This window comes from Balaenoptera ricei, chromosome 19, assembly GCF_028023285.1.
Source record: "Balaenoptera ricei isolate mBalRic1 chromosome 19, mBalRic1.hap2, whole genome shotgun sequence".
In the NCBI taxonomy this organism is placed as follows: Eukaryota; Metazoa; Chordata; class Mammalia; order Artiodactyla; family Balaenopteridae; genus Balaenoptera; species Balaenoptera ricei.
The window spans coordinates 44,713,252-44,739,420 of NC_082657.1; the positions used below are offsets into that span (position 1 = coordinate 44,713,252).

Sequence of the window (26,169 nt, forward strand, 5' to 3'; positions counted from 1 at the left end):
CTGCGGCACTGACTGCGCTCCTTGAGCCGGGCACCAAGACTGGCACCTCCTACGGCCTAGTGCCTTCTACCTGCATCACCCGCGCAGCCCTACCCGACCATCTTCAACCTGTTTCCTGGATGAGCTGAGGCCTCAGTTCACACCGAGGGCTTAGCCCCTCTGCCACTTGCCGGGAGCAGGCCCACCCTTAAGGAAGGGGTGATGGAAGGGCCCCTGGAGGATGGGGATGAGTCCTCAGCCTCCCAGGGCCACGCCACCGACTGGAGGTTTGCTGTGTGCAGTTTCAGAGATGCCTGGGATGAGGGGGAACCTGCTCCCCAGATGCAGAACCCCAATCCTCCGAGCCCACCAGCAGGGGCAGCCCAGGGGGAAGGGCTACAGGGCAGCCCTCTGCCTGGTGAGCTTCAGTCACCTCCAGGACAGAAGGTTGCAGATGGGTCGGGGGATGGCCAGAGGTGCGTATTAGGAGGTTCCTCAGTCCAGTGGGAGGAACCAGCCTCCTCTGGAATGGAGATCCTCCTATGCCCAATGTCCTCCCACCTTAGTCTGGCACAGGATGAGAATGACAGCCAAGGAGGAGGCTTGGCAGGGGACTCAGTTTCAGGCAGGGCAATGCCAATCAGCTTGGACCCTGAAGGGTTGGACAGTGACCCTGTGAACCTCGGAGATCTTTTATCTGAGACATCGTCAGAGCTACTGGAGGCAGGTAAGGAAGGAAAGTCTTGGAAGGGAGTAAGGGTACCTGGAGGTGGGGAGGCCTCTGACTCTACTCAGGCTAAAGCCCAAGTTCACGTAGGGCTCTCTGGGTAAATGGCCCAATGTAGACCCAAGCCATTTTCCTTCATAAGACCCCAACGGATCCAGGCTCCTTAAGTCCACTGGCTGCCTCCTGGCCCAAGACCTCGCCTGGGAGCTGCTTGCCAGTGGCCTGGCTGCCCTGCCAGGTAACTGGGAGACACTAGAGGCAGAAGAGGTGGGGTGACTTGATTGTGCAGGTGTTCACTGCCTTCTCTGCACAGGGACTCGGGATGTAGAAGGCCGGGCAGTGCTGCTTCTGAGTGCCCATAACCCGGCCTGGCTTCACCCCAAGTGCAGCAGCCATGAACTCATCCGCCTCCTGCTCTACCTGCGAAGCATCCCCAGGTTGGGGAGGAGGTTGGGGGACAGAACCTGAGCAAGGGGATGGTAGGGTTGTGGAAATAGATACTGAATCAAAGCCTGCTCCTTTAGGCCCAAAGTACAGGCCCTGGGACTGACCGTGTTAGTGGACGCCCGAATTTGTTCCCCAATCTCTTCCCTCTTCTGGGGGCTCAGCCAGCTGCAAGTGAGTACAGGATTATAGCTCTCCTCTTCCCCCCAACCCTTTTTATAGGGTTGGGAGCAGGGCTGAGCTCAGATTCCTTGCAGGAAGCAGCCCCAGGGTCGGTGCACCAGGTGCTGCTAGTGGGAAAGATGCCTCAGGAGGTGCCTTCAGGGCTGCAGGTAGGGACTGGGCCATTTTGGCCAGGGTGGAGGTGGGGCGCTTCCCCACCAGGCCTGAGTCCACTACACCTTCTTTTTCTGCAGTTAGAGCAGCTGTCCTCTCATCAGACCCTGCTGACCCACATCTCCACCTCGGGGTTGCCCACTTCACTAGGAGGAGGCCTGCCTTACTGCCACCAGGCCTGGCTGGGCTTCCGGATGGTCAGTGCACTGGGTGGGGCATAGGGTGGGTAGGCAGGCAGTCTGGCCAGCAGAGGAGGCTACCCTGGGCTGGCTTGAGCAGTGCAGTGGCCTGGGATCCAAGATACCTGGGACTAGCACTGTGCACTGCCCTGGTCATGCCTGCCTCTGCTCACAGCGTCTGGAAACCCTACTGCAGAGCTGCCAGGTGGTTTGTGCCCTGCTCCAGGGGGCCACTGAGAGCATGAAGGCTGTGCCCCAGCCCATGGAGTCTGGGGTGAGTGTCTCCTTTCAACACCTCCCCGAATGCTCCCTATCTTCTTCCTCTTCTCCCACGCACACCTCCACTGCCTGTTGCCCTTAATCACAGGAAGTCGGTCGGCTGCTGCGGCAGGCACGGGTCCTGATGCAGCATGTGCTAGACTCACCTCGGTTGGCATGGCTACAGTGCCAGGGAGCCTTGGAGCTGGCACGGCTGAAGCAGGAGGTTCCAGAGGTGACCCTGAGCCCAGACTACAGGTAGGTGGAAGCCCAGATCTTTCCCCAGCCCACCATATCCCATGCCAAGGACTCAGTGGCTGGCTCAGAACCAGCCAGGATTGTGGTCCTAGGACAGGGTGGAGTGGAGCTAGGCACTCAGCAGGGGTGCTAAGACATGTACCATGCACCAGGCCTGCAGTGGACGAGGTTGAGGAGCTGTATGGTCGTGTGGATGGATTGCTGCACCAACTGACCCTGCAGAGTAACCAGCGAGTACAAGCACTGGAGTTGGTCCAGATGCTGGAGGCCCAGGAGGGCGAGCTGCACCAGGTGAGAACTATCCGCCCAGGTGGGCGTCACCTCTAATCTCAAGCATCACCCCCACTCCACAGCAGTTCTCCTTTCTTTGTTTGTACTCCTCCAGATTGAAGTGTGGCTACAGCAGGTGGGTTGGCCAGCACTTGAGGAGCCAAGGGAACCCTCATTGGACATGCTGCTTCAGGCCCAAGGCCCTTTTTGGGACCTGGACCGAATTGCCCAGGTGAGTTTAGTACTTGTTCATTGAGCACGGAGGGAGAGGGGAATGGGTTGGGAGTGGAGGGAAGGTCTTCACAGAAATGACTGATGAGGACATGTAGACATCTGTGGAAAAGACCTGGGCTCGCGGGCTGCACTACCAGGCCCGGGCTTGCTGAGCCCAGTCTCTGTCTCCAGGAGCAGGTCAGGCGAGGGGAGAAACTTCTGCAGCCACTGGTTGGCTGGGATGCGGCTGAACTGGGCCCCTCTGGGGCCCGCTTTCTGACCCTGCAAGCCCAGTTGACCGACTTCTGTAGGGCTTTAGTACAGCGGCGGCAGCAGCTGGCAGATGCTGAGAGGCTGTTGCAGTTCTTCAAGCAGGTGGGTGAGGGGTCCCATCCCTGGCTCCAGGTGGTCAGTGAAGTCAGAGGGGTGGCTGCTCAGCTCTACGACAGCTTGAGCTTTGTTGTATATCTTGCCTGTTTTCCCTTCTTGTCTTCAGTCTGACCCCAAAATCCTACCACTGAGGATGCAGCCTGGGGCCAACATTCTGTGGGGATGGGGGGAGGTAGAGGAGAAGGCTCAGCAGTCTCGGTGGGATCCTTCCTCAATGCCTATCTGGCCTTGGTGTTGCAGGCCTTGACGTGGGCTGAGGAGGGGCAGCGGGTGTTGGCAGAGCTGGAACAGGAACGCCCAGGGGTTGTGCTGCAACGGCTGCAGCTGCATTGGACCAAGCATCCTGACTTGCCTCCTGCCCACTTCCGAAAGATGTGGGCTCTAGCCACAGGGCTGGGATCTGAGGGTATCCGCCAGGAGTGCCGCCGGGCCTGGGCGCGGTGCCAGGACACCTGGCTGGCCCTGGACCAGAAGTTGGAAGCTGCTCTGAAGCCACCACTGACAGGTAGCACAGCTAGCTTGTGTGTCAGCCGGCTGCTGGCTGTACCTGCTACCCCTCCCCTGAGGAAGGCATACAGCCTTGATCGGAATCTGGGACTGAGTCTCAGAGAATCTGCCCACCACTGCCACCATGAGGCCGTTGTGGCTGCCTGCCACAGACCAGAGGCTGGAGTTGGTGCCCAGTCAGGGTCATGCCCCACCATGCCTCCACCAGGTAGCTCTGAACCCAGGAGTCCCAACAGGTAGGTAGTGAGCAGGGCGGGGAGGGCAGTGTGGCAGGGCAGATGTCTTGGGTCCTGATTCCACCTACCTGGTAGACTCCAGCTGGTGCTGGCGGAGATGGTGGCTACAGAGCGGGAGTATGTCCATGCTCTTGACTACACCATGGAGAACTACTTCCCTGAGCTGGATCGCCCTGATGTGCCCCAGGGCCTCCGTGGCCAGCGCGCCCACCTCTTTGGCAACCTGGAGAAGCTGCGGGACTTCCACCGTCATTTCTTCTTGCGTGAGCTGGAGGCCTGTACCCAGCACCCACCCCGGGTGGCCTATGCCTTCCTGCGCCATGTAAGCCCCACAGGCCGCACAGGCTCTGGCTGATTCTGCCACGTTCAACAGAGAGCTATTGGGCATGTGCTTGGGGTCAGGCCCTATGATGGGTACAGCTATGAGCAGGACCAACCGGTCCCTGTTTTTCAGGGTGCTTTTAGTTTAGCAGAGGAGACATAAAAGTAAAAAAGATAATTCCATATTATAGTTGGGTTAGGAGGGAAAAATCGGGATAGATAGGTGATTGTGAGTTAGCAGCAAGGCAGAGGTATCCCCTTTAGAGAGAGCAGTTAGAGAGGCTGCTTAGAGGAGCTGATGTTTGAGCTAAGGCCAGAGGGAGGGGCTGCAGTCAGAGCATTCCATCCAGAGGAAAGACCAAGTGCAAAGCCCTGGGCAGGAAAGAGGCCCAGTGGTCAAGGAAGAGAGAAGTCAGTGTAGCATAGCATAGTGAGCAAGGGAAGGTGTAGTCCGAGGTGAGGTGAGCTTAGAGCACTGCCCTCAGAGCTGTGGGAGCAGCAGAGCTGTATGCAGGACTTCTTCCCCAGAGGGCCTGAGGGCAAGCCCCTCTCCGCACAGTGCCTCTTGCCAGATCACCCGTCATTCAAAGCAGGGCACATTGGCTCTGTGTGGGGAGGCCTCCTTGGGACCTTTAGGCATTTTGGTCCTCCCAAACTGAGAGTGGTTTGGCCCCCTTGGACGCTGGCCCATTTGCACCAGGCCAAGCTGTGTATCTTTGCAGAGGGTGCAGTTTGGGATGTACGCACTCTACAGCAAGAATAAACCATGCTCCGATGCCCTGATGACCAGTTATGGTCACATCTTTTTCAGGGTAGGTGAGCCTGAGACTGTAGTGGGAGGGGGGATGGAGCAAATAACCTGAAGCTCCCTGACGGTCTCTTACGCACCTGGCAGGACAAGCAGCAAGCACTGGGGGACCACTTGGACTTGGCCTCCTATCTGCTTAAGCCCATCCAGCGCATGAGCAAGTACGCACTGCTGCTGCAGGAGCTGGCACGGGCCTGTGGGGGGACCGTGCCAGAGCTGAGTGCCCTGCGGGCTGCCCAGAGCCTCGTGCGCTTCCAGCTGCGACACGGCAATGACTTGCTAGCCATGGATGCCATCCAGGGCTGTGACGTAAGTCATCACAGGCTGTGGTGGGCAGGGGCAGTGGGTGTGAAGGGAGGGGGCAGAAGAGGCTGGGCACCCACTGGGCCCCAACTTGGCAGGTCAACCTCAAGGAACAGGGGCAGTTGGTCCGACAGGATGAGTTCACAGTGCGCTCTGGGCGCCACAAGTCCCTGCGTCGTGTTTTCCTCTTTGAAGAGCTGTTGCTTTTCAGCAAGCCTCGCCGAGGACCCAAAGGCATCGACACATTTGCCTACAAGCGCTCCTTCAAGGTAGGCCCACCCAACCCCTCCCTCTGCCCCCTGCACCCCCAGTGCCTCACTAAGCTCCTTTCCTGGCCACACAGATGGCAGACCTTGGCCTCACTGAGTGCTGTGGGGATAGCAACCTGCGCTTTGAGATCTGGTTTCGCCGTCGCAAGGCCAGGGACACCTTTGTGCTACAAGCTGCCAGCTTGGCCACGAAGCAGGCTTGGACAGCTGACATCTCTCGCCTGCTCTGGAGGCAGGCTGTCCACAACAGGGGTGGGTCCCTGCCCCATTTCACCCCACGCTCCCCTCCTTGGAGAGCTTACATTGTCCCAGAGGGGCCCCAAGGAGGGCCTAGGGACCTGGAAATACTTGGGAGGGTGGAAAAGGTCCCTTAGCAGCAGCCAGCGCAGGGGAAAGAACTCCAAAGTCAGGCAGTCCTGCAGTCAGTCTCAGACTGTGCACACAGTATTAACCTCTGAGTGTCAGAGGCCTCATCTTTAAAAGGAGAATTATGACACCTTATGGGATTGTTGGGAAAGGCTCAGCGCACAGGACAATCTGCAGGCTATGGGTGTACAAGAGAGACTAATATAAGGGGGAAGAGTGATAAAGGGCTGGGCTCATGTCCAGATGTCCACTCTCCACCCAGAGGTGCGCATGGCTGAGATGGTGTCCTTGGGTGTGGGGAACAAGGCCTTCCACGACATCGCCCCCAGCAAAGAAGCTATCAACGACCGCACCGTCAACTATATCCTGAAGTGCCAAGGTAGCAGGCAGGCTGCAGGGGGTTGGGGTGAGGAGAGCTGCACAGGCGGCAACATGGACCTCTGTCAGCCCTAGCCTGCGCTCCCCTCAGGACCTCGGCCCAGCTGGGCTCTGGCCTGTCCCAACCTGACCCTCTTTCTCATACAGAAGTTCGCTCTCGGGCCTCCATTGCTGTGGCCCCATTTGACTATGACAGCCCTTACCTGGGGGCCTCAAGCTCCCTTTCTGGAGACGCTGCTTCTTGCTCTGTACTGGGGTCCCTCAACCTGCATCTGTACAGAGACCCAGCTGTTCTGGGCGTCCGCTGGCCCCTGTATTCCACCAGCTTCCCAGAGGAAGCAGTACTGGAGACTGAAGCTGAGCTGGGCAGCCAGCCATCTTTGAGTAGGTCTGGGCTTGGCCAGAGGCAGGAGGGCATGGCTTGGGGTCTGGGCCTCCTCTGCTGACAGCTCACCCAGTCTCCCTTCTTAGCTCCTGAGGACTCAGAGGTCTCCTCCCAGTGCCCGTCAGCCAGTGGCTCCAGTGGTTCGGACAGCAGCTGTGTGTCAGGGCAGGCCCTGGGCAGGGGCCTGGAGGACTTGTCCTATGTGAGTGCTATTTAGCCTTATACCCACCAGCCCTTTCTCAGCCCTGCCTGGGCCTATGGCTGCCTTGCTTTTAGGTGGAAATGGGGGTGGTAGGTCAGAGCCATTCCTCAGAGACCCCACCTGGACCCCGAGCCAGGGAAATACATGTTCATGCCTAGCTTTGCACCACAGGTCTGAGCCTGGGCTTGAAGGTGGGCAGTGGATCCAGGAGTTGCTAGATCCAAGGAACATCACCTCTCTCGGGATCTGCTATGACCAGGCCATGGGTGGCACCTGGGTCGCCTCCAGCCTACATGCACAGCCCTGTGGACTACCCTTTCTGATGTCTGTGTCATTGGAGAGATCAGCAGGGACCTCTCCAGGGGATGCTGGTTGCAGAGCCTAAATGAGCACCCTGATTCTGGGCCCCTGGCCTCATGTCCCCTTTTCCTGTCCCCATCTCCAGCTCCCACCCCAGTTGTTCCCACCCAGAACAGAGGGTGGGTGTTTGTTTCTATGCTGTAGGGTGGTGGGACATCTAGTGACTGGGCTGCCCCACCCCTCAGTAGGAATACAGGTGGGTTCCTAGCCACTGCTTCCCAACCCCTGGTCTCAAAGCCAAGCTCATCCCTGTTGGACTCTTACTCTTGCCTGCCCTGGCTCCCCAGGCCCAGCCCCTTCTTTCCTGGGTCAGTTTGGTTATACTGATTCAAAGCTTTTTGAATAGCTTTCAGTTTAAGATTATTTCACTGGTTGTAAGGTCTTTGGTGTGTCAGAGATGGAGTCCAGACCCTTGACTTGTGACTTATTCTTTGTTTATAATAAAAAATAAACTAACACACCCTTGGATGGGCACACACATTCTGGGGACATCCCCGGTTAAAATGAACCTTGGCGATGGGATGGGGTGTTTGTGGGGCAGCTTTTCTGGGCACCTTAGCCATCTTGTAAATACTTGCTCAGGAGAGAGTAAGAGACAGACCTCGACAGGCCCCTCTGGATGAGCAGGTCCACACAGTGGCCATATTTCCTGGCGAAAGGCAGCGTGAGCTGGAAGGAAAAGGCTGGTCTTATTCCTGACTTCCTGGCTGGGTGCTTACTCTGGCTGTGTGGATGGGGTCCTCCTATCTGGGTGGGGGCAGGGTCAAGGCAAGGCCACCTGATGCTATTGAGCTCACTTCTGCCTAAAGGCGTCTCACAGACCTGTGGTTTGGAGTGGCTACCAGGGAACACGACAGAATGAATAGAGGGCCAAAAGTGCATGTTTCCTGCCACTGGTTTTCCACTTTCTAGTCGTAGATGCTGACTTCACTTTCCACTCAACAGACTAGGCATAGGATAGTAACTTGGCACTTTTGTGTTTATAGTGAAAGGTGTTATAGTAATGTACTTGATTACAGAAATGCCAGATTAATGAAAAATTAGCTACATCTTTTTCACCTACAATGTTAAAAATGTGAATCCTAAAATTATTTTAAGGAATCAAAAAACAAAAAACCTGAGTCATTCCTTTGCCCTTATTGAACATTTTCCTTTTCTTTGTAAAAACTGCTTTAAAGCAGCTTAAGTGTAAAAGGAATGTACAAAAGTATTGACATCATGGCTGAGTAGGTGAAGTTGGTATCAGTCATTGAAAACATCTATCTGACTCCCAGTAGTTTCTCTGATTTCAGCACCCCAAAACCTTGAGCTCATATGATGTGCTTCCCTGAGTATAGTCAGGGTTGTTAGTGATGAAGGCTAAATTGGTAACATGGGAGGAAAACTACAAAAACCAGTGGCCTGAATACTGCATTTTGACCACTCTAGACAGGTTAATTTCATCCATTGTTCCTCCCTCCCTGGGACCAGGGACTAGAGGTCTAGTTGCCTGTCTTGCCTTCTGGGCAGCACTGGCCTGGCCCTCATGCAGCAAGACAGTGTCCATCTGAGGCATCTGGAGGGTTGCCATTCCCAGTGGGGTGCAGGTGGCCCTCACCTCCACCCAGCTGTACAGATGTTCCTGGGTGTACCGGTCATCCTTGAAGCCAGTGATGGCCAGCAAGTCCACCACAAACTGCTTGGGGCTGATGTTCAGGGTCTGCCAGAAGAGCCCACAGTCAGGCAGGGCTGGGGGCAGCAGTGTGACACACATTTGCTCCCAGCCCTTCAGAGTGGGATGCACAGCAGGGGCTTCCCTGGGCCTGCAGGAGCCGCAGAGGTCAGAGGGTACTGTCACTTCAAACTACCTCTTGGCCAAGGCTTGGCCCAGATGCTGCTGCCCTGTCTCCCTGTCCCTGCCCTTCTGTCCCTGACCTCTTCCCCTTACTCCCCTGACCCCATCTTGGCTTGCTTCCTCTCGCCTTGCCTACTTACTGTGGAGGCAAGGGGACAGTGGAGAAGGAACAGGGCCTGAGGCCTATCACACGTACCCACAGCCGGTTGGCCAGGGAGACCACCTTGGCTGTGATGGCTTTGGGGTCCTTTTGCCTGATGGAATCCAGAATGATGTCAGTCAGGAAGCGGTGACATTTCTGTGCGTAAAACATCTCTTCCCAGGACAGAGAGAAACTCAGGAAAGTCACCTCTGTGGAGAAGAGAGTGGATGTGGCCACATCTGCCACGGCTAGAGCCTTAGAGCCAGCCCGGAGTAAGGGAGAGGTGTAGGGCTTCCAAGGGAGACTGTATCCCTGAAGTACCCTGGGTGGGGGCTCAGGCATCTCCGCGAGGAAGTGCAGGGCCAGGCATGGCTCCAGAGCCTTACCTTGGGGCTGGGGGCTGGCTGTGGGTGGCATGTGCCTGAGGTTGTCCATCTGTGTGGTATAGATGATGCTGTCCTCAAAGAACATGCAGGAGCCATCACTACCCACCACGGGGGGGTGGGTCACTTTGAGGATGACCCCTGTGCTGTCCACCTGACTGGCCTCAGGCAGAGACTGCTCAGGGGCAGGACTTTCTGTGAAAACAACATGAGGGGAGGGCTCTCCTTAAGCCATCTCAGAGCCCAAGCAGGGAGGAGACCTCTGGCAACAGACCAGTACAGTCAGTCATGAGCCTTTGCCTCCAGCTTCTCAGGAGTGGTACGCTGGGCTGGCAGGGGCATGTTCTGGCTCTCCTCTCTCCATTGCCCTTGAATCATTGCAAGCCAAATCCTGAATTTCAGAACTCCAAGGAACTTTCCAAATCCTCTGTTGAACTAGGACTGGTAGTAAATAGAGCTGATAACAACCCAGCTGGGGACTGGAAATCTTTGTACAATTATGAGAGGAGCTTTTGTGGGGAGTTGCTGATGCATGTCCACTCTGAAGAATATGCTTGAGGGACTTCCCTGGTGGCACAGTGGTTAAGAATCTGCCTGCCAATGCAGGGGACACAGGTTTGATCCCTGCTCCGGGAAGATCCCACGTGCCGCAGAGCAGCTAAGCCCACGTGCCACAACTACTGCGCCTGCGCTCTAGAGCCCTCGAGCCACAACTACTGAAGCCCACGTGCCTAGAGCCCGTGCTCCGCAACAAGAGAAGCCACCGCAATGAGAAGCCCATGCACTGCAACGAAGAGTAGCCCCTGCTCGCCACAACTAGAGAAAGCCCGTGCACAGCAATGAAGACCCAACGCAGCCAAAAATAAATAAATAAATAATACATAAATTTATTTTAAAAAAAAAAGAATCTGCCTGCGCATACAGGAGACATGGGTTCAATCCCTGTTCTGGGAAGATCCCACATGCCGCGGAGCAGCTAAGCCCGTGCGCTACAACTACTGAGCCTGTGCTCTAGAGCCCTCAAGCCACAACTACTGAGCCCGCGTGCTGCAACTCCTGAAGCCCACAGGCCTAGAGCCCATGCTCCGCAACAAGAGAAGCCCCCGCAATGAGAAGCCTGCACACTGCAATTAAGAGTAGCCCCTGGGGCTTCCCTGGTGGCGCAGTGGTTGAGAGTCTGCCTGCCAACGCAGGGGACGCGGGTTCGAGCCCTGGTCTGGGAAGATCCCACATGCCGCGGAGCAACTGGGCCCGTGAGCCACAATTGCTGAGCCTGCGCGTCTGGAGCCTGTGCTCCGCAACAAGAGAGGCTGTGATAATGAGAGGCCCGCGCACCGCGATGAAGAGTGGCCCCCGCTTGCCGCAACTAGAGAAAGCCCTCGCATAGAAACGAAGACCCAACACAGCCAAAAATAAATAAAATTAAAAAAAAAAAAAGAGTAGCACCTGCTTGCCGCAGCTAGAGAAAGCCCGTGTGCAGCAACGAAGACCAGCACAGCCAAAAATAAAACAAATTAATTAAAAAAAAAAAAAAGAATACGCTTAAGAAACCAACTTGGGACTCACAGGTGGGGCCCAAGAAGACCCCTCCAAGCAGGGCCCGAGCCGCTAAAAGGGAAAATGACAGAATACTGTAGGAAGGACTTTGAAGGAGCAGAGGAAACAGTCCATCATAGCAGTTCTCAGCTCACTTCCCTGGGCTGCTCCACACTTCCCCACTACACACACACCTGTCTATTCAGCCCGGTCCCCATATACCCTCCTGTCTTCTGGACTTCTCCCTTTGGGTGTCCATCAGTACCTCACATGCAATGTGTCCTCTTCCCCAAGTCCTACTCCTTTTCTTCTCCTTCCTGCCTCAGTAACCATCCACCCCCCTGCAATCACCCAAACCAGAAACCTGCCCCCTCCTTGGCCTGATACTTTCCTGCTTCTTCCAACTGCCTAACTTGTTTCATCTAGAATGATCTTGGCATTTCTAACACGTATCCTCTGCTGCTGCATTTCCTCTGCCCTGGAACAAACTTTCTAAATGCACACCTGACTGCTTGCTTCCTTGTTTAGAATGCTTCAGTGGCTGTCCACTCCCCTTAGGATCAGAACAAACTGCTAGGTCCTGAATCTGACCCACAAGACCTGTCCTGATTTTCTTATGTCTTCAGCCTTATCTCTTTATCACTTCATGTGAAGCCTGGTCTCCAGCTGCTAGACCCATGACTTGTGTTTCCTCAAGCACCCAAGGCTTCTCCTTCTTTCCCCTGCTGACTCCTCAGCCCCCAACCCTTCTCTGTGCTCCTATCACTTTATAGGCACTTCCTCCCATATGCCTCAAGTAGTTTCTCAAGCCCCCAAGTCATGCCAGTGCGCCTGTCATTTCTGGGTCTTCTGCTTGGCATCAGTGAGTGCAGAGCTCTAGTCCCCCTTAATCACTGACTCGCTCTGTGGTCTTGGCCAAGGTTTGCCTTCTCTGTTGTAAATGAGAATTAGGTCAAGGATGGGACAGGACTCACCTCTCTCCTTTGGCCTCTGCTTGCCCCAGTCCTTCAAGGTGACAGCTCTTTTCATGGGGAAGTATGGCTTAAAGGTTGGCTCTGGCCCCTTGTCTTTGGTTCCAGCTCCAGCCCCTGCCTGTGGGCCTGGGTCCTTCTCTGAGGCTGTGTAATGGCCTTTCCAGGAAGCTGAGGTGCTGGGCTGGGAAACAGCCTCACTTCCTGAGGGGAGCTGCAGGGTGGCTTCCTCCAAGGAGCTGCTCCGGGGGGCTGGCAGTGGCTGGAATTCCCATTGTTTGCAATTGACCATGTCCCATTCCCTTACCAGGGAGATGAGTTTTTGCATGGGGGTGACAGGAGGGTCTTTGCTTTCAGATTTCTGTGTGAGGTTGACTGTGGTGCACTTCTTCTTGGGAGGACTCTCAGGGTGGGCCCCCCAGTGTCTAGGGTTGGCACATAGGCCAGGACAGTGTGAGTATGTGCTGGGATTACCCGCCCTCTTGGCACCTCGGCATAGGGACACCTGGATTATCCGGAAGTACTGCTCAGCCTCCTCTGTCTGGCTGGACCTGGCCAGGGTCCCCTTGGCCTTGTTCCGTGGAGTCCTGTCATTGCAGTCTTGGAACTCCATAGGCATGCAAGCTGTGGTCTGGAGAGGGAGGGCACAGCAGCTCTGGGCATATTGTGCTTCCACATCGAAGCCTTACCCAAGATCTCATAAGCTGGGTCTCTAAGACTTCACTTGCTTACCCAGAACAATCCCATCCCCCACATGGGTCTTACATTTGAGATTTGCTCAGTCTGAGTGGGGGTGGTACCAGCCCAGGGTCCTTTCACACGCCAAAGGGACATACCAGCATCCCAGGCCACAGGCAGCCAGCATTTCCTTGTGTCTCCCTCAAGGTTCAGAAACCAGTCACTGTGCCAGGAGCCATGTAGGCCCGGCTCTTTCATTTTGCCATGCTCCTCAGTAGCAGTCTGCCCTCTGAGCCCTGTGCTGGTGTTCTTTCAGGACAACACCAAACCAAAAAATGCTGGGACTTACTTCTTTGGCATCTCTACTGAACTCCACCAGTGACCCTGGCCCTTCTGTCACCACGTGCAGCCTTCTGATGGGAAAAACTTCTTCATTTCCAGATTCTTTCTCCTGGATCCATGACCTGCAGACTCCAAGAGGGTTTGGTTAGTAAGCAGAAGCTTCCACTAGTCCATCGACCACGTCTGCCCTTTGGCTGGGAGTTAACTCTAGACAGCAGGGGAGAAGGGGCTTAAAAGGGTTTTGCTTAGGTCCCTGCCCAATCCTGGGCCTGCTCCACCCCCTTAACCCTAAGGAGAACAGGTCCTACTGGGAGGTGAGACTTAGGACAGGATTCCCAAGAGGAATATAAAGGTTCAAACTTTAGAACATGGTGTCAGGAGCAGTTTCCTTACTTGTATGCCTCACATTGGATAAGGGCTTCTGAGAGGGATGGGATGTGGTATTCCTCCACCTCCTGGCAGAGGAGGGGCCATTCCCTGCAAATGACAAGGAGATGTCGCACTGGGCATCTGGAGTGGGAGTGTGGGTGGGGTTATAAGCCTCCAGAGCTGCTGCCTTGAACAGCAGTTCACATGTTGGAAATAATATAATCTCCCTGAAGGCTACAAACTCAAATTTCCTTCTTGAAGAGGGATGGGGTTTCATTATATGATTTCCTTCCTTCACTCACTTAAATTCAGATGGTAAAAATAGTTTTCCAAGTCTCAGGAAGTTGAGAATGTGTCGAAACATTTGGCCATCCCCGTGGATCAGCAGGGTCTGTCCATATGTGATCCAGTACACTCTCTGAGGGTTGGACAGCAGTTCTGGATACTGCAAAGGGTTGGACACCAGACTCTTTTTAGTCTGTTAGTTAAAGGGCTACGTCCTTATTAAGGGGAAGGTCAGCCTTCTCTTCGTTTTCCTAACCATTCTAGAGCAGAGGCTTTGGGATTTCCATCTCCCTATCTTGTTGGCCACAAGGAGCCATAATGAGGAGCAGAGCATGTAGGGAGAAGCACATCATCTCTCCTTCAAGCTTTGCTGGCTCCTAGACCACTCTCTTGAGGCATCTGGAACCTCACCCTATGTCCTGCTCAGTCCAGGCCCCTCACACTGGCCTCATCCCTACCCAAACTCCTAAAGGCCTTCCCAGAATGCTGCTCATACAATAAAAGCACTTTGGGCCATGGAGCAGAGGGAAGGTCCTTGTTTTAATCAGGTGCTGAAGGCTGTGTGAGGGTCAGGTGACAGATTCTTCTCAGCCGCAGAAGCCAAAAGGAGAGGAGGGCAGCCTCGGGCCAGCAGTACCTTCAGCAGGGTCTGCAGGGTGGTTGCATACCAGTGGCTTCCAACATAAACTTTGACGATCTGTTGGGGGGAATACACAGTGATTTCTGCCATCCACTCCTCATCTAAGGAAACCAATGAGAGGGAACACATCACGTGGCCAGAAGGGAAATTTTGTCCATTACCCATTAGCCCACATATTCTGTTGCCTAGTCTGAGAAGCAGCAGAAATCCCTGACATCAACCTTTTCTGCTCCTCAGGCCTTCCCTGTGGCTCACCATATGGTTTCCTGGGTGTCAAGGTGGGTTTAGAACAGCAGCTTGGAGGGTCAGCTGGTGACTCTGGGTTAGGGGAGGGCCACCAACCCCAAGGGCACTGCTGTTCTTCCCCTGACCCACCTCTCCCAAGAAAGCTTGGCTGATGTACCTTTCTACCTACCTTGCTAACTGCTTCTGGTTTCTGGCTGGGTGTGTAATTTTCCACATGGCCACTCAGACCGGAGCTAGGAGTCCCTCTGTATGTTTGTGCTTATGGTTTGGCAAATATCATAGAGCCAGCTTCTCATCAAATCACTGTCACTTCTACAGAGACCAAGCCTCGAGGCATGTCTGGAGAATGGGGCTTTATTCTGGGAAGATGAACTCATGACCCTTTTCCTGGGGTGACTAGATTTAGGCTTTGTTCTGTATTAAGAACCAGTTTCTAATGAGCTTTGTAATGAATGAAGGATATATAAATAGATGATATAACCAAGAGGTATATAATTAGATTGTGAACCTCATGAAGATAGAAACTGGGTCTGTTTTGCTCTCTTCTGTACCTCTAGTGTTATCTACTGTCCTGGTATATGGTAGGTGCTCAAATACGTACTGAATGTTGCTGAATGATAGTAATATAGCATAAATTGATCTAAAACACTTTTTGTTAGGAAACAGTTACAGGCAGCTGGTGAAACAACATTGGCTTTAGACTCAGATTTAAATCCCAGCTTGAACACGATCTACTAATATAAGCAAGTTACCTCCCTGAGCCTCTGCTTCTTTTGTTAAATGGACCCAGGGATCATTCTTCCCTGGATGGCTGCGAGGACCAAATGGGCATAGCATCGGCTCCCAGAGCCACAGCAGGCATGCCCTTGGGGTCCCATGTGGCCCCCAACTGGGTCAGTCTGCACTGCTCAGCCTGGACTACTTGAGGCTACCTGTGGGCTTGGGGTGGGGAGGGGTCACCTAACATGAAAGTTTCCTTTTAGGTGAAACCCACAGATGTTAGTCTAGCTTTCCTTTTCTGTTCCATCTACAGTTCCTGGTTCTAGCCAGCCTTATCTTTCCTCTGTGATCCCCTAGACCCTCCTCTGATGTTGAATTCAAACTGAGAAGCTTCTTTATTTACTGAGCACATCCATGGGTGCCAGAGTCCTCGGCTCCAGATGAGTCTTCAGAGCCACTTTCATTGGCTCATAGGTGATGTCCCTCTTGTCCAGGAAGGCACAGAGCTCGTACACCTCAGAAATGGTCTCAGTCAGGGGCAGCCGGCAAGTCCCCAGCCAGTTCCTGCCCAGAGGAAAGGCCTGTCACAGAGAGCCTCAGCACTGCACCCCAAGGGAGTCCAGCCTGTCAACCTTCCATGTCTAGAATGTCTTGCCCTAACACTAACTCAAGCCTGTGGCCACTAACATCGTTTCCTTAACTGGTTTCTGGTGATGTCTCATAGGGGGGTATACTTGGACACATAGGCTCACCCTTTTGGAGCTGAGCTTGACCTATTTCAGCAAAGCCCTCTAAATTGACTAATTGCAAGCCTCCAAGCCCGTCTCAGGTTCCAGAATCCAGGCCAGGGCCCAGTCACTCCATTTTTGCCCCCATAAATATCTGCCCAAGACATCTCAGTCACTATGTGGCAGCCTGTCACGGTTTGGGAGATTACTGATACCTTGTATGCCCAGGAAACCCCCCACCTCCAAAGGCACCTGTCTTTGCCCTCTGTGCCCTGTGACATCAGGGGTGGGACATCTCTGGGAGAGATGGATGGTGTGGGCCACAAATGACAGTTTTGGGGTAAGACAGTGTTTGGGGTTGGCTGACCCTCTCCCCAGGTGCTCAGGAAAACCCACTTCTATCTTTAGTTTTGGTACCAGTGTATTTTGTGAGCCTAAGAGAGTTGCTCTACTCCGAACCTGTTTACCTTTCTATAAAACAGGATTAGGGGCTTCCCTGGTGGTGCAGTGGTTAAGAATCCACCTGCCAATGCAGGAGACACAGGTTCGAGCCCTGGTCCAGGAAGATCCCACATGCCACGGAGCAACTAAGCCCATGCATCACAACTACTGAGCCTGTGCTCTAGAGCCCGCGAGCCACAACTACTGAAGCCCGTGCACCACAACTACTGAAGCCCGCGTGCGTAGAGCAGGTGCTCCACAAGAGAAGCCACCGCAATGAGAAGCCCATGTACTGCAACGAAGAGTAGTCCCCTCCCGCCACAACTAGAGAAAGCCCGTGCACAGCAATGAAGACCCAACACAGCCATAAATAAATAAATAAATAAATTAACGAATTAATTAAATTAATTTAAAAAACAGGATTAGAATCCATGCCCCTGCACTAATGGGAACATTCTGAGTTCATCCCGCAAGGCAGAGGCCAGGTATCACCTCCTCCAGGAAGCCTGCCTTGCCTTGCTTCTTGGGGGGGGGGGCTCACCCCTGGCTCTGACTTTCTGTGTGTCAGAGAGCCTCCCAAGGGTTGTGGGGAGGACCTTTGAAGGAGGGGGACTATCCAGCACCCTAAGTGTTGTGACTGGCCTGGTCACCTCAGACCTAGCACAGGGCTAGAACCAGAGCAATGAATTACAGAGGATGGTAATATGAAACAGTGTGAGACCTTTGAACCTTGGGAACCTTATACCTTGGCACCAGGCCTCTCCTCTGAGGCCCAAATTTGGTGGTGCTGGTGTGGGTAGTAGGAGTGGCTAAAATGATCAGTTTGTCCCCAAGGACACTACTTTCTCTGGCTCATGGGCAGGGCCCCAGGTTGGTTCCTCGAGAAAGGTAAAGCTCAGCCTGAGTGGGACCAAGCTGTGCTCTGAGGATGGCCTTACTTAACGTGCTGGAAGAGGACCCCGTTCCCAGTGATGTACAGTCTACTTCCATCCAGAGTGCTCTCGATGCGGAGCTGTCCCAGTGCGGAGTCTGGGTACTTGACAAGCAGACCCAGGGCCATCACGTACAGTGGCTTCACAGACTCTAGGCCTGCTGCACGGCCCCCCTTCCCAGGGCTTGGAGGAGGACAGGAGGTCCGGGAACAGCCACCTGTGCCAGAGAGAAAGGGGTGACTCCTAGATCCCTCATGGTCATAACTGTATTGGAAGCTTTGGGTCTTGCTTCCTACTGCTGCCTTAAATCAGTAACTAAAGAGACTTTGAGGGAGCTTATTTCCTTGCACAGCCAAATCTGGATCTGCTCGAAATCAGTATAGTTTTTCTTATATTCAGTCAGGTTTAGAGGTCAAAACTATTTGTTGAGAGTCGGGGTGGGTATGGGGGGTAGATTAATTAGCTGTATCACTAACATTTGAATTTCAGAATAACAGCCATCTGGCCCAGCCTCTGCAGGAATTTCCCTTAGTTCCAAGCTCTGCTCTAATTATCCATGGGTAAAGAATGACAACCATAGCATAGAACCTAATGTGCATTACAGGCTTCCCGGATTCACAGTCCCTATCACTCTTGGGCAGAATTTTCCCCGGAGACACACTGTGTAGTGTTACTTTCAGGTTGGATATTTGTATTGCAGGCTCATGGGTGAAACCTTTTTCTCCTGCAGTGGGCACAATACACAGTCTACAGGACCCTGTTCCAGTGGCAACAGTGGGCCAGTGGCAAGCTGCCAGGTGATTTTCATGGGTCATCTCCAACCCTACAAGAGGGGTAGTACTCTCCTCTTATCACAGATGAGGAAACTGTGTCCTGAGAGGCCAGTTAAGAACCTTGCCCCAAATAGCAAAGCTAGGTGGGGCACAGCTGAGATTTGAGAGCACCTCTACCTCCAAGGCTACGAGAGCTGTTTCCCTTAGTTATGGTGCTTTATAAAAGACAAAAAACATGCTTTGTGTTTGGGGGCTGCTTTATGGCTTACAGAGCCCGTCCACAGGCATGCTTCCCTTCCAACGTCACATAGCTCTTGTGCAGCATGCACCACTCTACTCATCTCTCTGACCCATGTTCTCTGAAGGAACAGAAGTCTTTGGGGGAGAGGTTTGAACTTACACCCTTTGAAGTGGGTTGTAAGATCCCAAGACAGGCTCCTGAGACCTGCAGCAGGATGCCACTACCCCCAAATAGGATAGGATGCCACTTGCCTGGGGAGGAGTCTGGGAGAGCTGGCCAGAAGTAGGGAAAGTCTGGTTCCCATGGAATAAATACCTGGTGACACGCAGGCCAAACTTCACATGTGCAAGACAGTTCTATATATTCTCAGAATGCCAGCTGAGGCCACACTAAGGTAGCTAGCTCCTGCAACATGCACAGTAGCTTCCATAGACATGCAGGATTTGGGAAATGGGATGGTTAAAGGCAAATAAAAAATATGAGGAACAAATTGGAATGAGGTTGGGCCGGGAACTTGAAGGCCTGGACCAGGGTCAGGAAGTGTCAGGAGCAGGCAGAAACAGGCACAGCAGCCAGGGATTTGAAGTAGGGGGGACAAAGGAACTGGGGTGTGTGTGGGCTAACTGAAGTCCTATGGGGAATTTCCCACGCCCTCCAGCTATGCCTGGAAGAGGAAGGATGGGAGTGGCAGGTAGGGGTTAGTTACAAGTTCCCAGTTGCTTGACACATCCACAAGCAGGGCAGACCTCCCCTGACCTTGGGAAGCCGGGCCTCAGGCCCAACTTCCCTCCCCTGGACACTCTGGCCCGGTTTCCCCACCCAGGCTGGGCTGAGCTACCTACAGGTCAGTGGCAAGACTGAGCAGACAGAGGGCACACTGGGTTTCAGACTGAAATTTCTCTTCTCAGATTCCAAGTCAGCCAAAACACCCACTTCTCTTACCACCACCCAAAGCCCGAAGTGGTTGCGGGAGGAAAGATGTTTGTTTTTGGCTTTTCTGGCTAAAGCCCAGAATGCCCCAGGATGTCAAGGGGAGGGCAAGGTTCCCCTGGTGACATACCCGTGTTCATTCGGTACAACCTCACAGCTTCACTGAGCTCAGGTATTTCCAGAATTGCCACTTCTGCTTCTAACACATCGATGTTGGAGAAATTATCTGGTAGTAAAATCTTCTGTGAGCGGAGAAAATTCACTTGAAAAACAAAGGGAAACAAAATGGGTTAACAAGGTTATTTCTGATCTAATTGTAGGTCCAGGTTTTGGCAGGTTTTTGGTGCTACAACTTATCCTAGGCGCTCCTTATTCCAAAACAATTTCTAAACATACCTGGTTAGATTAGCTTTCAGTCTGTGGTTTTCAAGGTGAAAAACCCCAAATTACTTTGTTTTCCTGTGTCTGAGTCCGTGGGTGTGGCTTCCCATGGCCTGGCCTGGGGCTCCCAAGCCAGGCCTTCCTGGTGAGCACACTGGCCCTGAGACTTACCCTGTGAGTCTTGGCCCAAGAGCAGGTCATTCCAAAAGAGGGAGTTGTCTTGCCGCTTAGAGAGGAAGGGCCTGGCCGAGCCTGGGTTGGCAGGTGGCTCTTGCAGTTTGTCCCTGCCTGGACTGCAGTGTGGGAGGCAGAGATGGAGCCAACGCTACTGTCCTATGTGAATCAACTTGGAGATTCAGAAGCACATTATAGACAACTTTCCAGGTGACTGTGACTATGAAAGGCTGGGGTTCCAGGCATTTGGTCCCCAGTACAATTTGGGTGTTTCCTGCCCTATTCATATAGCCAGCAGCAGCATCTTGGAATCAGTTCAGTTCACACCCCACCAGAGCCTGTCCTGGTGGAGGAGGGAGGCTCTCTTCTGTCCAGGCTTGAAGATCTCATCCCTCCTTAAGCCACTAGCTCAGGTGGACAATTCTACAATGATTCTGGGGAACCTTTCACCATCCACCCTTCTTCCCTTTTATCCTGAGTTTAGTGGAAGTGAGAGGAGGAAGGGACCATCCTTTGAAACAACCCTATTCCCTCATTTTATGGTGAGAGGAACTGAGGTCTAGAGCCCAGTTGGATACATAAAGGCAGAGAGATAAGTAGTTTGGAGTCCAGCTCAGGGTCTTGCCCTTTACACCAACTCTTGTGGCCCGTGACACCACTGCAGCTAGTTTCCAGTGCCCTTTTACACCCAGGCCATTCCAAAATGAACAGGGAATAAAATAGCCCTGAGGCTAGTGGGAGTCTAATGCTGAGAATCCATTTGCTTCCAGGAAGGCTCTGTCATGCTTCCACCAGCTCTGCCCAGGGAAGCTCCTGAGGCCCTAAGCCCCAAGCTGGGCCTCCAAGGGGTGTGGGGTTAGGAGGGGTGGATGGGTCCTATCAGCCTGCCGCCACCTCCCCCCCCTCCCCCCCCAACCCCCCCCCCCCCCCCCGGATAGAGCAATCACCAATGAAGCGGAACTCGCTGCACTCGCACTCGATGAGGGCCACGGTTTTAGCCAGCCACAGCAGATTGTCTTCAGTTACCAGGCTTGGATACTTGGCCACTAGGTCTAGGGGCAGGAAGCAGTAGTGCACTTCCTCTTCTGTGTCTAACAGTGGTGTATCCATAAGTCCCAAAGGTGCCTTATCATGTAGGCCTGGAGGAGGACGTGCAGAGGGGTGTCACCACCTCCCAGAGGCCAGGGCTCTCAGAAGTGGGCAGGGCTCTCACTGACCCAGGGGCCCCAGAGGAAGCTGAAGAGATCACCCCAGAGATGGTCCCTGCCAGATACCTCCTTCTTCTCACTCACTCTTTTCAGATGTAACCCTAGGTTTGGCAGAAGTGTGGTGGGGAGCAGGGCATGGAAATCTAGTTTTTCTGCAGTGAAGGGCAGTGGGACATGTGAAATTTTGGCTTATATACTCAGTCATTAAATTCATACTGGTTACCTATTTGTTTCTTTTTAACTGATCAAACCAACCACAGATAAAACAGATGACCTACAGATAAAATAGATCCTTTTGACTCTCCCGAAAGCTCAAAACCCATCAATAATCATGAATGGCTATTCTGGTGTCCCAGGTAGGTCGATCTATGCTGCAAGGCACCCACCAGACAGTGATCATTTGGAGACATTCCTTGTGTGGTGGTTAGAGGTGACTTGAAAGTATGGTGGAGTGCCCTGACCAATAGGACGGGGTGGAATACAGCCCAGCCTTGCCCAAGTGAAACCAGCATGCAGGGGAATGAACATGGAGAAGGATGTTTAGTTCCAGTGAGTAAGAAGTCATGGAGAGGGCATGTGGCAGGTACAAGCTCAAAGGAGATGACAGGAAGGTAGAGGAATCATCCAGAACTAGTTCAGAAATCAGGGCACTCTCTGGATTGAAGCCACTTCTATTAGAGTGAGAAGGGAAGCTGGTCTGGGCTTCAGAAAAGGTCAGTCTGTGGTTGTACCTGTGAAGGCTGGGCTTTTTATAGGAAATTCTGAGGGTTTGCTGATACACTTCCACGTTCTCCAGTAGTTCAAAGATGCTCTCTCGGCAACAGGTATGTCTGCAGGCCTCACACGTAGATGGTGTTTCCCTTCCTTCAGATTATCTAGAGTCTGTGAGATAAAGAAGATTATTGCTTTGAAAATTTTAAACCAAGTAACTATCTACCAATTCTAGGGTAAAATACCAGGAAAAATAGCTTGTGACTTACTTTGGTAAAGTGTTTTGAAATAGTCACTCACAAAAATGTAAAAATGTAGGTCTGTAAGATGATATGCTGATATTCAAAATATCAATGACTATTTCTTTTCTGATTTTGAAACAATTTTTCTGGATTATAATTTTATGTTGATTGATAGAAATTTATCTTATGCAATATTAAGAGTAATTTATATTTAATAATTAAAAACTTAAGATTTTATGCTATCATTTCTCCTCAAGAGTTCAGAAACCCTTTTGACCTGTTATAATTGTGATCTGCTTATTGTTTGTGCTCATCCTAATCCTGGAATGTGATTTAAGTAGGGAAATGGAGGTGGCACTGAGCATCACACTTTTCAAAGCACTTTTACCTACATTTGCTCATTTACCCTGACACAGCTCTGTGAGATAGATGTGGTGTTTGCATTCCCACTGTGCTGGTGAGACAGTTGCAGTCAAAGGATCTGTGAGTTGCCCAAGCAGTCTTCCAAGTCCAGAGCTTCTCCACTTGAAGGAGCAGGTGACCAGGGGTGGGCTGAGGCTGGAATGGAGCACCCCAGCTAGGTTGGGCTGAAGCCCAGGGTAGAGTCTTCATGCTGCCCACATTCAGGGACCTATCCTCCCTAAAAAGTCCTGCACAGGGCACAGATTACCATAACATCAAGCCCATTTTTTCTGTCCCTTCCTTAGAAGAAAATAGTATTTTCCCAAGAAATTTTTGGAAATAGCTGGAAAAGTAGTCCTCTAAAGGCACCACATGACCAGTTCTTTCTCTAAGAGCCGCCTCAAAATGGACAGAACACCTCAGATGCAGTATGAAACTAATAAAAGAACCTGCTTAGCTACACAGGTGAAGCTCTTGTGAAGCTGCTCAAGGAAATCCTGAGCTTTGAGAAGAGCCCTCTGGTGGCCATGGCTATAAACTGCACCCTCATAACTGCTCAAGGTCTGTAAAAGGAGAGGACTGGAGCAGGTAATCTTCCTCGCTTTGGGTGGCTGATGGATTTGTGGAAGGACTGGATAATGGCAGGGTCATGGGGAGTGCTTTCCTGGAGGCACTGACAATGGAGGAGAACAGTGCATGCGTGAAACAGCAGAAGTGAGTCTGTCATTCATTCATTTGAGAAATACTTGTACAACACCAGGGCCACAGTCAGATACTGTGCCTGGATCCAACAGTTTACATATACTGAGATAAGAGGCAGCATCAGTTATGAAGTTTCAGGACCTCCAGGAACTCTGGGATTTCTTTCGACAGCATTAGAAGGGGACCCAAGCTTTCTTTCTTTTTTTTTTTTTTTGACCCAAGCTTTCTTGTCCCTCTTTGCTCAAGACTGCACACGACTTTAGCTTCTATATCAAACTGTAGCCGTTCTCAGGAGGAAAATCAGTGAGAGGTGGATTTCCGTATGAGGGAGTAGTTGGTCTTGGGCAAAGAGGAATAAAAATGAGGTGCCAGGAAGGTTACTGAGAGGCTGGAACAGATTCTGTATCAGTGGGTGGGCGGGATTATTGAGTTAAGGTGAGGGATAATAGCCTGGCAGTATTTGTGCTGTGAGGCAAAGAAAGGAAAATGGTGACTGTGCACAGAAGGGACAGGACAGGGTCGGGGGGACAGTAGGTAGGGATATATGCTCAGCCACCTGCTTCTCTGCCTTGAATGTGGCTTTGTTTAAGGTGTATGGAGGTTGAGGGAGTGTGTGAGGTGAATTTAGAGCAGTAAACAAGAGCCAGAGAGTGAAGAGCTCTGTCAGCTGGGCTGAGGAGTCTATCCCCTGGTTAAGAGAAGCCATTGAAGGATTCAAAGCAGGGACTGTGATTTGAACGATATTCACACCATCTCCACCCAGTCAGCCAGCAAGTCCTAGGACTCCATCTTCTGCTCTTGGCACCACCTCTTCTCTCCTCTCCCTTCCCCCAGTCCGGGTCTCCTTGTCCCCAGGCCCTCTCCACTCAGTGATCTTTCAAACAGGAAAATGAGTCCAAACCACTCCCCATCCTAAAAATCTTCAGTGCTCCCCATTACCTATGGGATCAAGTCCAAATTCTCCTTAGCAGTGCATGTAAGCTCCTTCACAATCAAGGCCAGGAGCAGGGTATACACGAGCAATACAAGGGCCTTGAACTCAGACAGACTGGGGTTTCAATCTTGACTCTGTCACTTAAGAGCTAACATTTACTGCTCAGGCGCTTTTAAACTGAATCCTCCTAATGTCCCCCAACTCACAAAGTAGGCTCTAGTACTATCACTCTCTTTTAGCAAATAGGAAACAAGATCCAGGAAGAGGAAGAGTACTCAGTGCCCCAAGTAAGTGGAGATGCTAGGACTGGAACCCAGGACGCTAGAGCCTGTGCTCTTAACCACTTTTCTTAACCAGCTGCCTCCTATTTGTCACTTAACCTCTGCAAGCCTCAGGCTCCTCACATGCAAAGTGGAGACAGTAAAATCTGGAAGATGTTGTAAGGATTAAAGGAAATATTACGTTAATTTCCTTCTTTTTAGTGGTCAAATCTCAAAGTACCTTTCCAGCTTCATCTGCCACCATTCTTTCTGTCTCCACCCCAACATCTGTGACATTAACTGCATACAACTCCAAAGACACACCATGTTCAGTGATACCTCCTCAACTTTATGTATGCTGTTTCCTCTTCCCAGAATACCTCTCTCCTCCTTTCCCTGCCTGAAGAGCCTGGAGCCTCTCCCAGCCAGAGTGGTTCATCCTCCCCCTCTGTTCCCACAGACCCCTGCAAACTTTTCTATCTCAGCCTCTGGCTTGGCTTCAGGCCTGTCCGTCCCCCTCTACTGAGGCTCCTGGAAAAAGGACTGGATTGATGCATCCCCAGCTTCTAGTCTAGAGCCTAGTATGTAGTAAGTGCTCAGAACCGCTGTGTTGAATGAAAGAATGCATAAAAATGGAGGGTTGGAGGGCTGAGTCCTCTGGAATGAAAAGCAAAATGAGACATGGGGGAGCCAAAAGGAGCTGGCAGAGAAGCAGACTGCACTCATAAAAACTGAGAAAGATGGTGAGAATCCAAAACCATAGGAAAAGCCAGCACAGGATTACAATGGGCAGAGACCAGAGAGTTCAGAGGACAGTGGAGGCAGCAATTCCAACTTGGGAGCTGGAGTCCAGAAGGAAGATCTAATGGGGTGAAGGACAGGGATGAAGGAGGAGATGGAGACAGGATGACAGGAAGAAAGGGCTCAGCTTGGGTCTGATTGGTAATGGATTGAAAGACATTGGGTGAAGTAGCATGAAAAGGAAGTGAAACTAGGGAGAGCCTGCAAGAGACAGCATATCATTCCAAGCCTATCCTAAGCTAACCGAATCACAGGAACCTGAACGTGCCATTTACTTTATCTGCAGATTCAAATCCCGAGATTCTCAGTGGAAGAAACAATGGTGCCCTTGAACAACTCTAAATCAGCCACTGGGGAGGCGACATGTTGGGGGAGGGAATCCCTACCTGGGAGAACAACCTGTTTGAGGATGGACCTAGAAGCACTATTTGGAGGTTCTCTTTCGTACCCAGGTGTGTCCTTTGGGGCGGGTCAGTAATGAGAGTCCGACTAGCTTGAGAGATGTGCTAGTTGAGGGAAGAATGATCTAATTTATAGAAATGAAATCTCCATTTCCTGCTACTTCCACTAATGTAAAGTGTAAGCAGTACCATTTTCCCCCAAAAAAGGTGTGTTTGACAAATCTTGAAAAGGAAAAAAAAAAAACCAAAACCCACAAACAAGTAAATCTACAAAGATCGCAATTCCTGCCACTCAAGACATGCTGGAAGCATTAGGCCAAGGAGCCTCAACTAGGTTTTTTTCTAAACTTTCTCAGCCAATCCTTGCTCTGATTTCTAGAAATACAAGGCCTTCTTCTCATGGGAAGCCATTTGGGTGCTGTAAGAATCCATGGGAAGCATCCCTTAACCCCTTCAACATGCTTTGTTGGTCTCAATAACACCTACTTATTTATTTACTGTCTGCCAGTCTCCCCTAATAGATATAACCTCCAAGACCATGAGGACCCTGCCTGTTTTGTTCTCTGCTGTATT

At 52.1% G+C, this 26,169-nt stretch overlaps 2 protein-coding genes across 2 annotated transcripts in view; one reads left to right on the top strand and one right to left on the bottom strand.

The window, feature by feature from the left end:
- Positions 1–201: 201 nt before the first annotated feature.
- PLEKHG4 (pleckstrin homology and RhoGEF domain containing G4) lies at positions 202–7,480 on the top strand. Its single transcript, XM_059904335.1, has 21 exons — positions 202–706; positions 849–944; positions 1,020–1,143; positions 1,231–1,324; positions 1,408–1,482; positions 1,567–1,683; positions 1,841–1,939; positions 2,033–2,181; positions 2,334–2,472; positions 2,567–2,683; positions 2,857–3,039; positions 3,295–3,797; positions 3,873–4,119; positions 4,841–4,930; positions 5,014–5,235; positions 5,328–5,498; positions 5,573–5,750; positions 6,127–6,243; positions 6,390–6,626; positions 6,714–6,829; positions 7,001–7,480. Exons 1-21 carry the CDS (start codon positions 202–204, stop codon positions 7,004–7,006), a joined length of 3,585 nt encoding a protein of 1,194 aa, XP_059760318.1. The 3' UTR covers positions 7,007–7,480.
- A 126-nt stretch (positions 7,481–7,606) lies between these two features.
- KCTD19 (potassium channel tetramerization domain containing 19) overlaps positions 7,607–26,169 on the bottom strand; it is a 31,688-nt gene continuing 13,125 nt past the window's right edge. Inside the window, exons 3-16 of the mRNA XM_059905114.1 lie at positions 21,875–22,025; positions 20,883–21,074; positions 19,511–19,642; positions 17,443–17,653; positions 15,739–15,899; positions 14,367–14,470; positions 13,747–13,889; positions 13,469–13,552; positions 13,083–13,197; positions 12,059–12,686; positions 9,552–9,743; positions 9,220–9,374; positions 8,787–8,888; positions 7,607–7,858 (exon numbers count right to left, since the gene is read on the bottom strand). Coding sequence (XP_059761097.1) covers positions 7,745–7,858; positions 8,787–8,888; positions 9,220–9,374; positions 9,552–9,743; positions 12,059–12,686; positions 13,083–13,197; positions 13,469–13,552; positions 13,747–13,889; positions 14,367–14,470; positions 15,739–15,899; positions 17,443–17,653; positions 19,511–19,642; positions 20,883–21,074; positions 21,875–22,025 — 2,484 coding nt within the window. The 3' untranslated portion in view covers positions 7,607–7,744. The remainder of the gene's footprint in view (positions 7,859–8,786; positions 8,889–9,219; positions 9,375–9,551; positions 9,744–12,058; positions 12,687–13,082; positions 13,198–13,468; positions 13,553–13,746; positions 13,890–14,366; positions 14,471–15,738; positions 15,900–17,442; positions 17,654–19,510; positions 19,643–20,882; positions 21,075–21,874; positions 22,026–26,169) is intronic.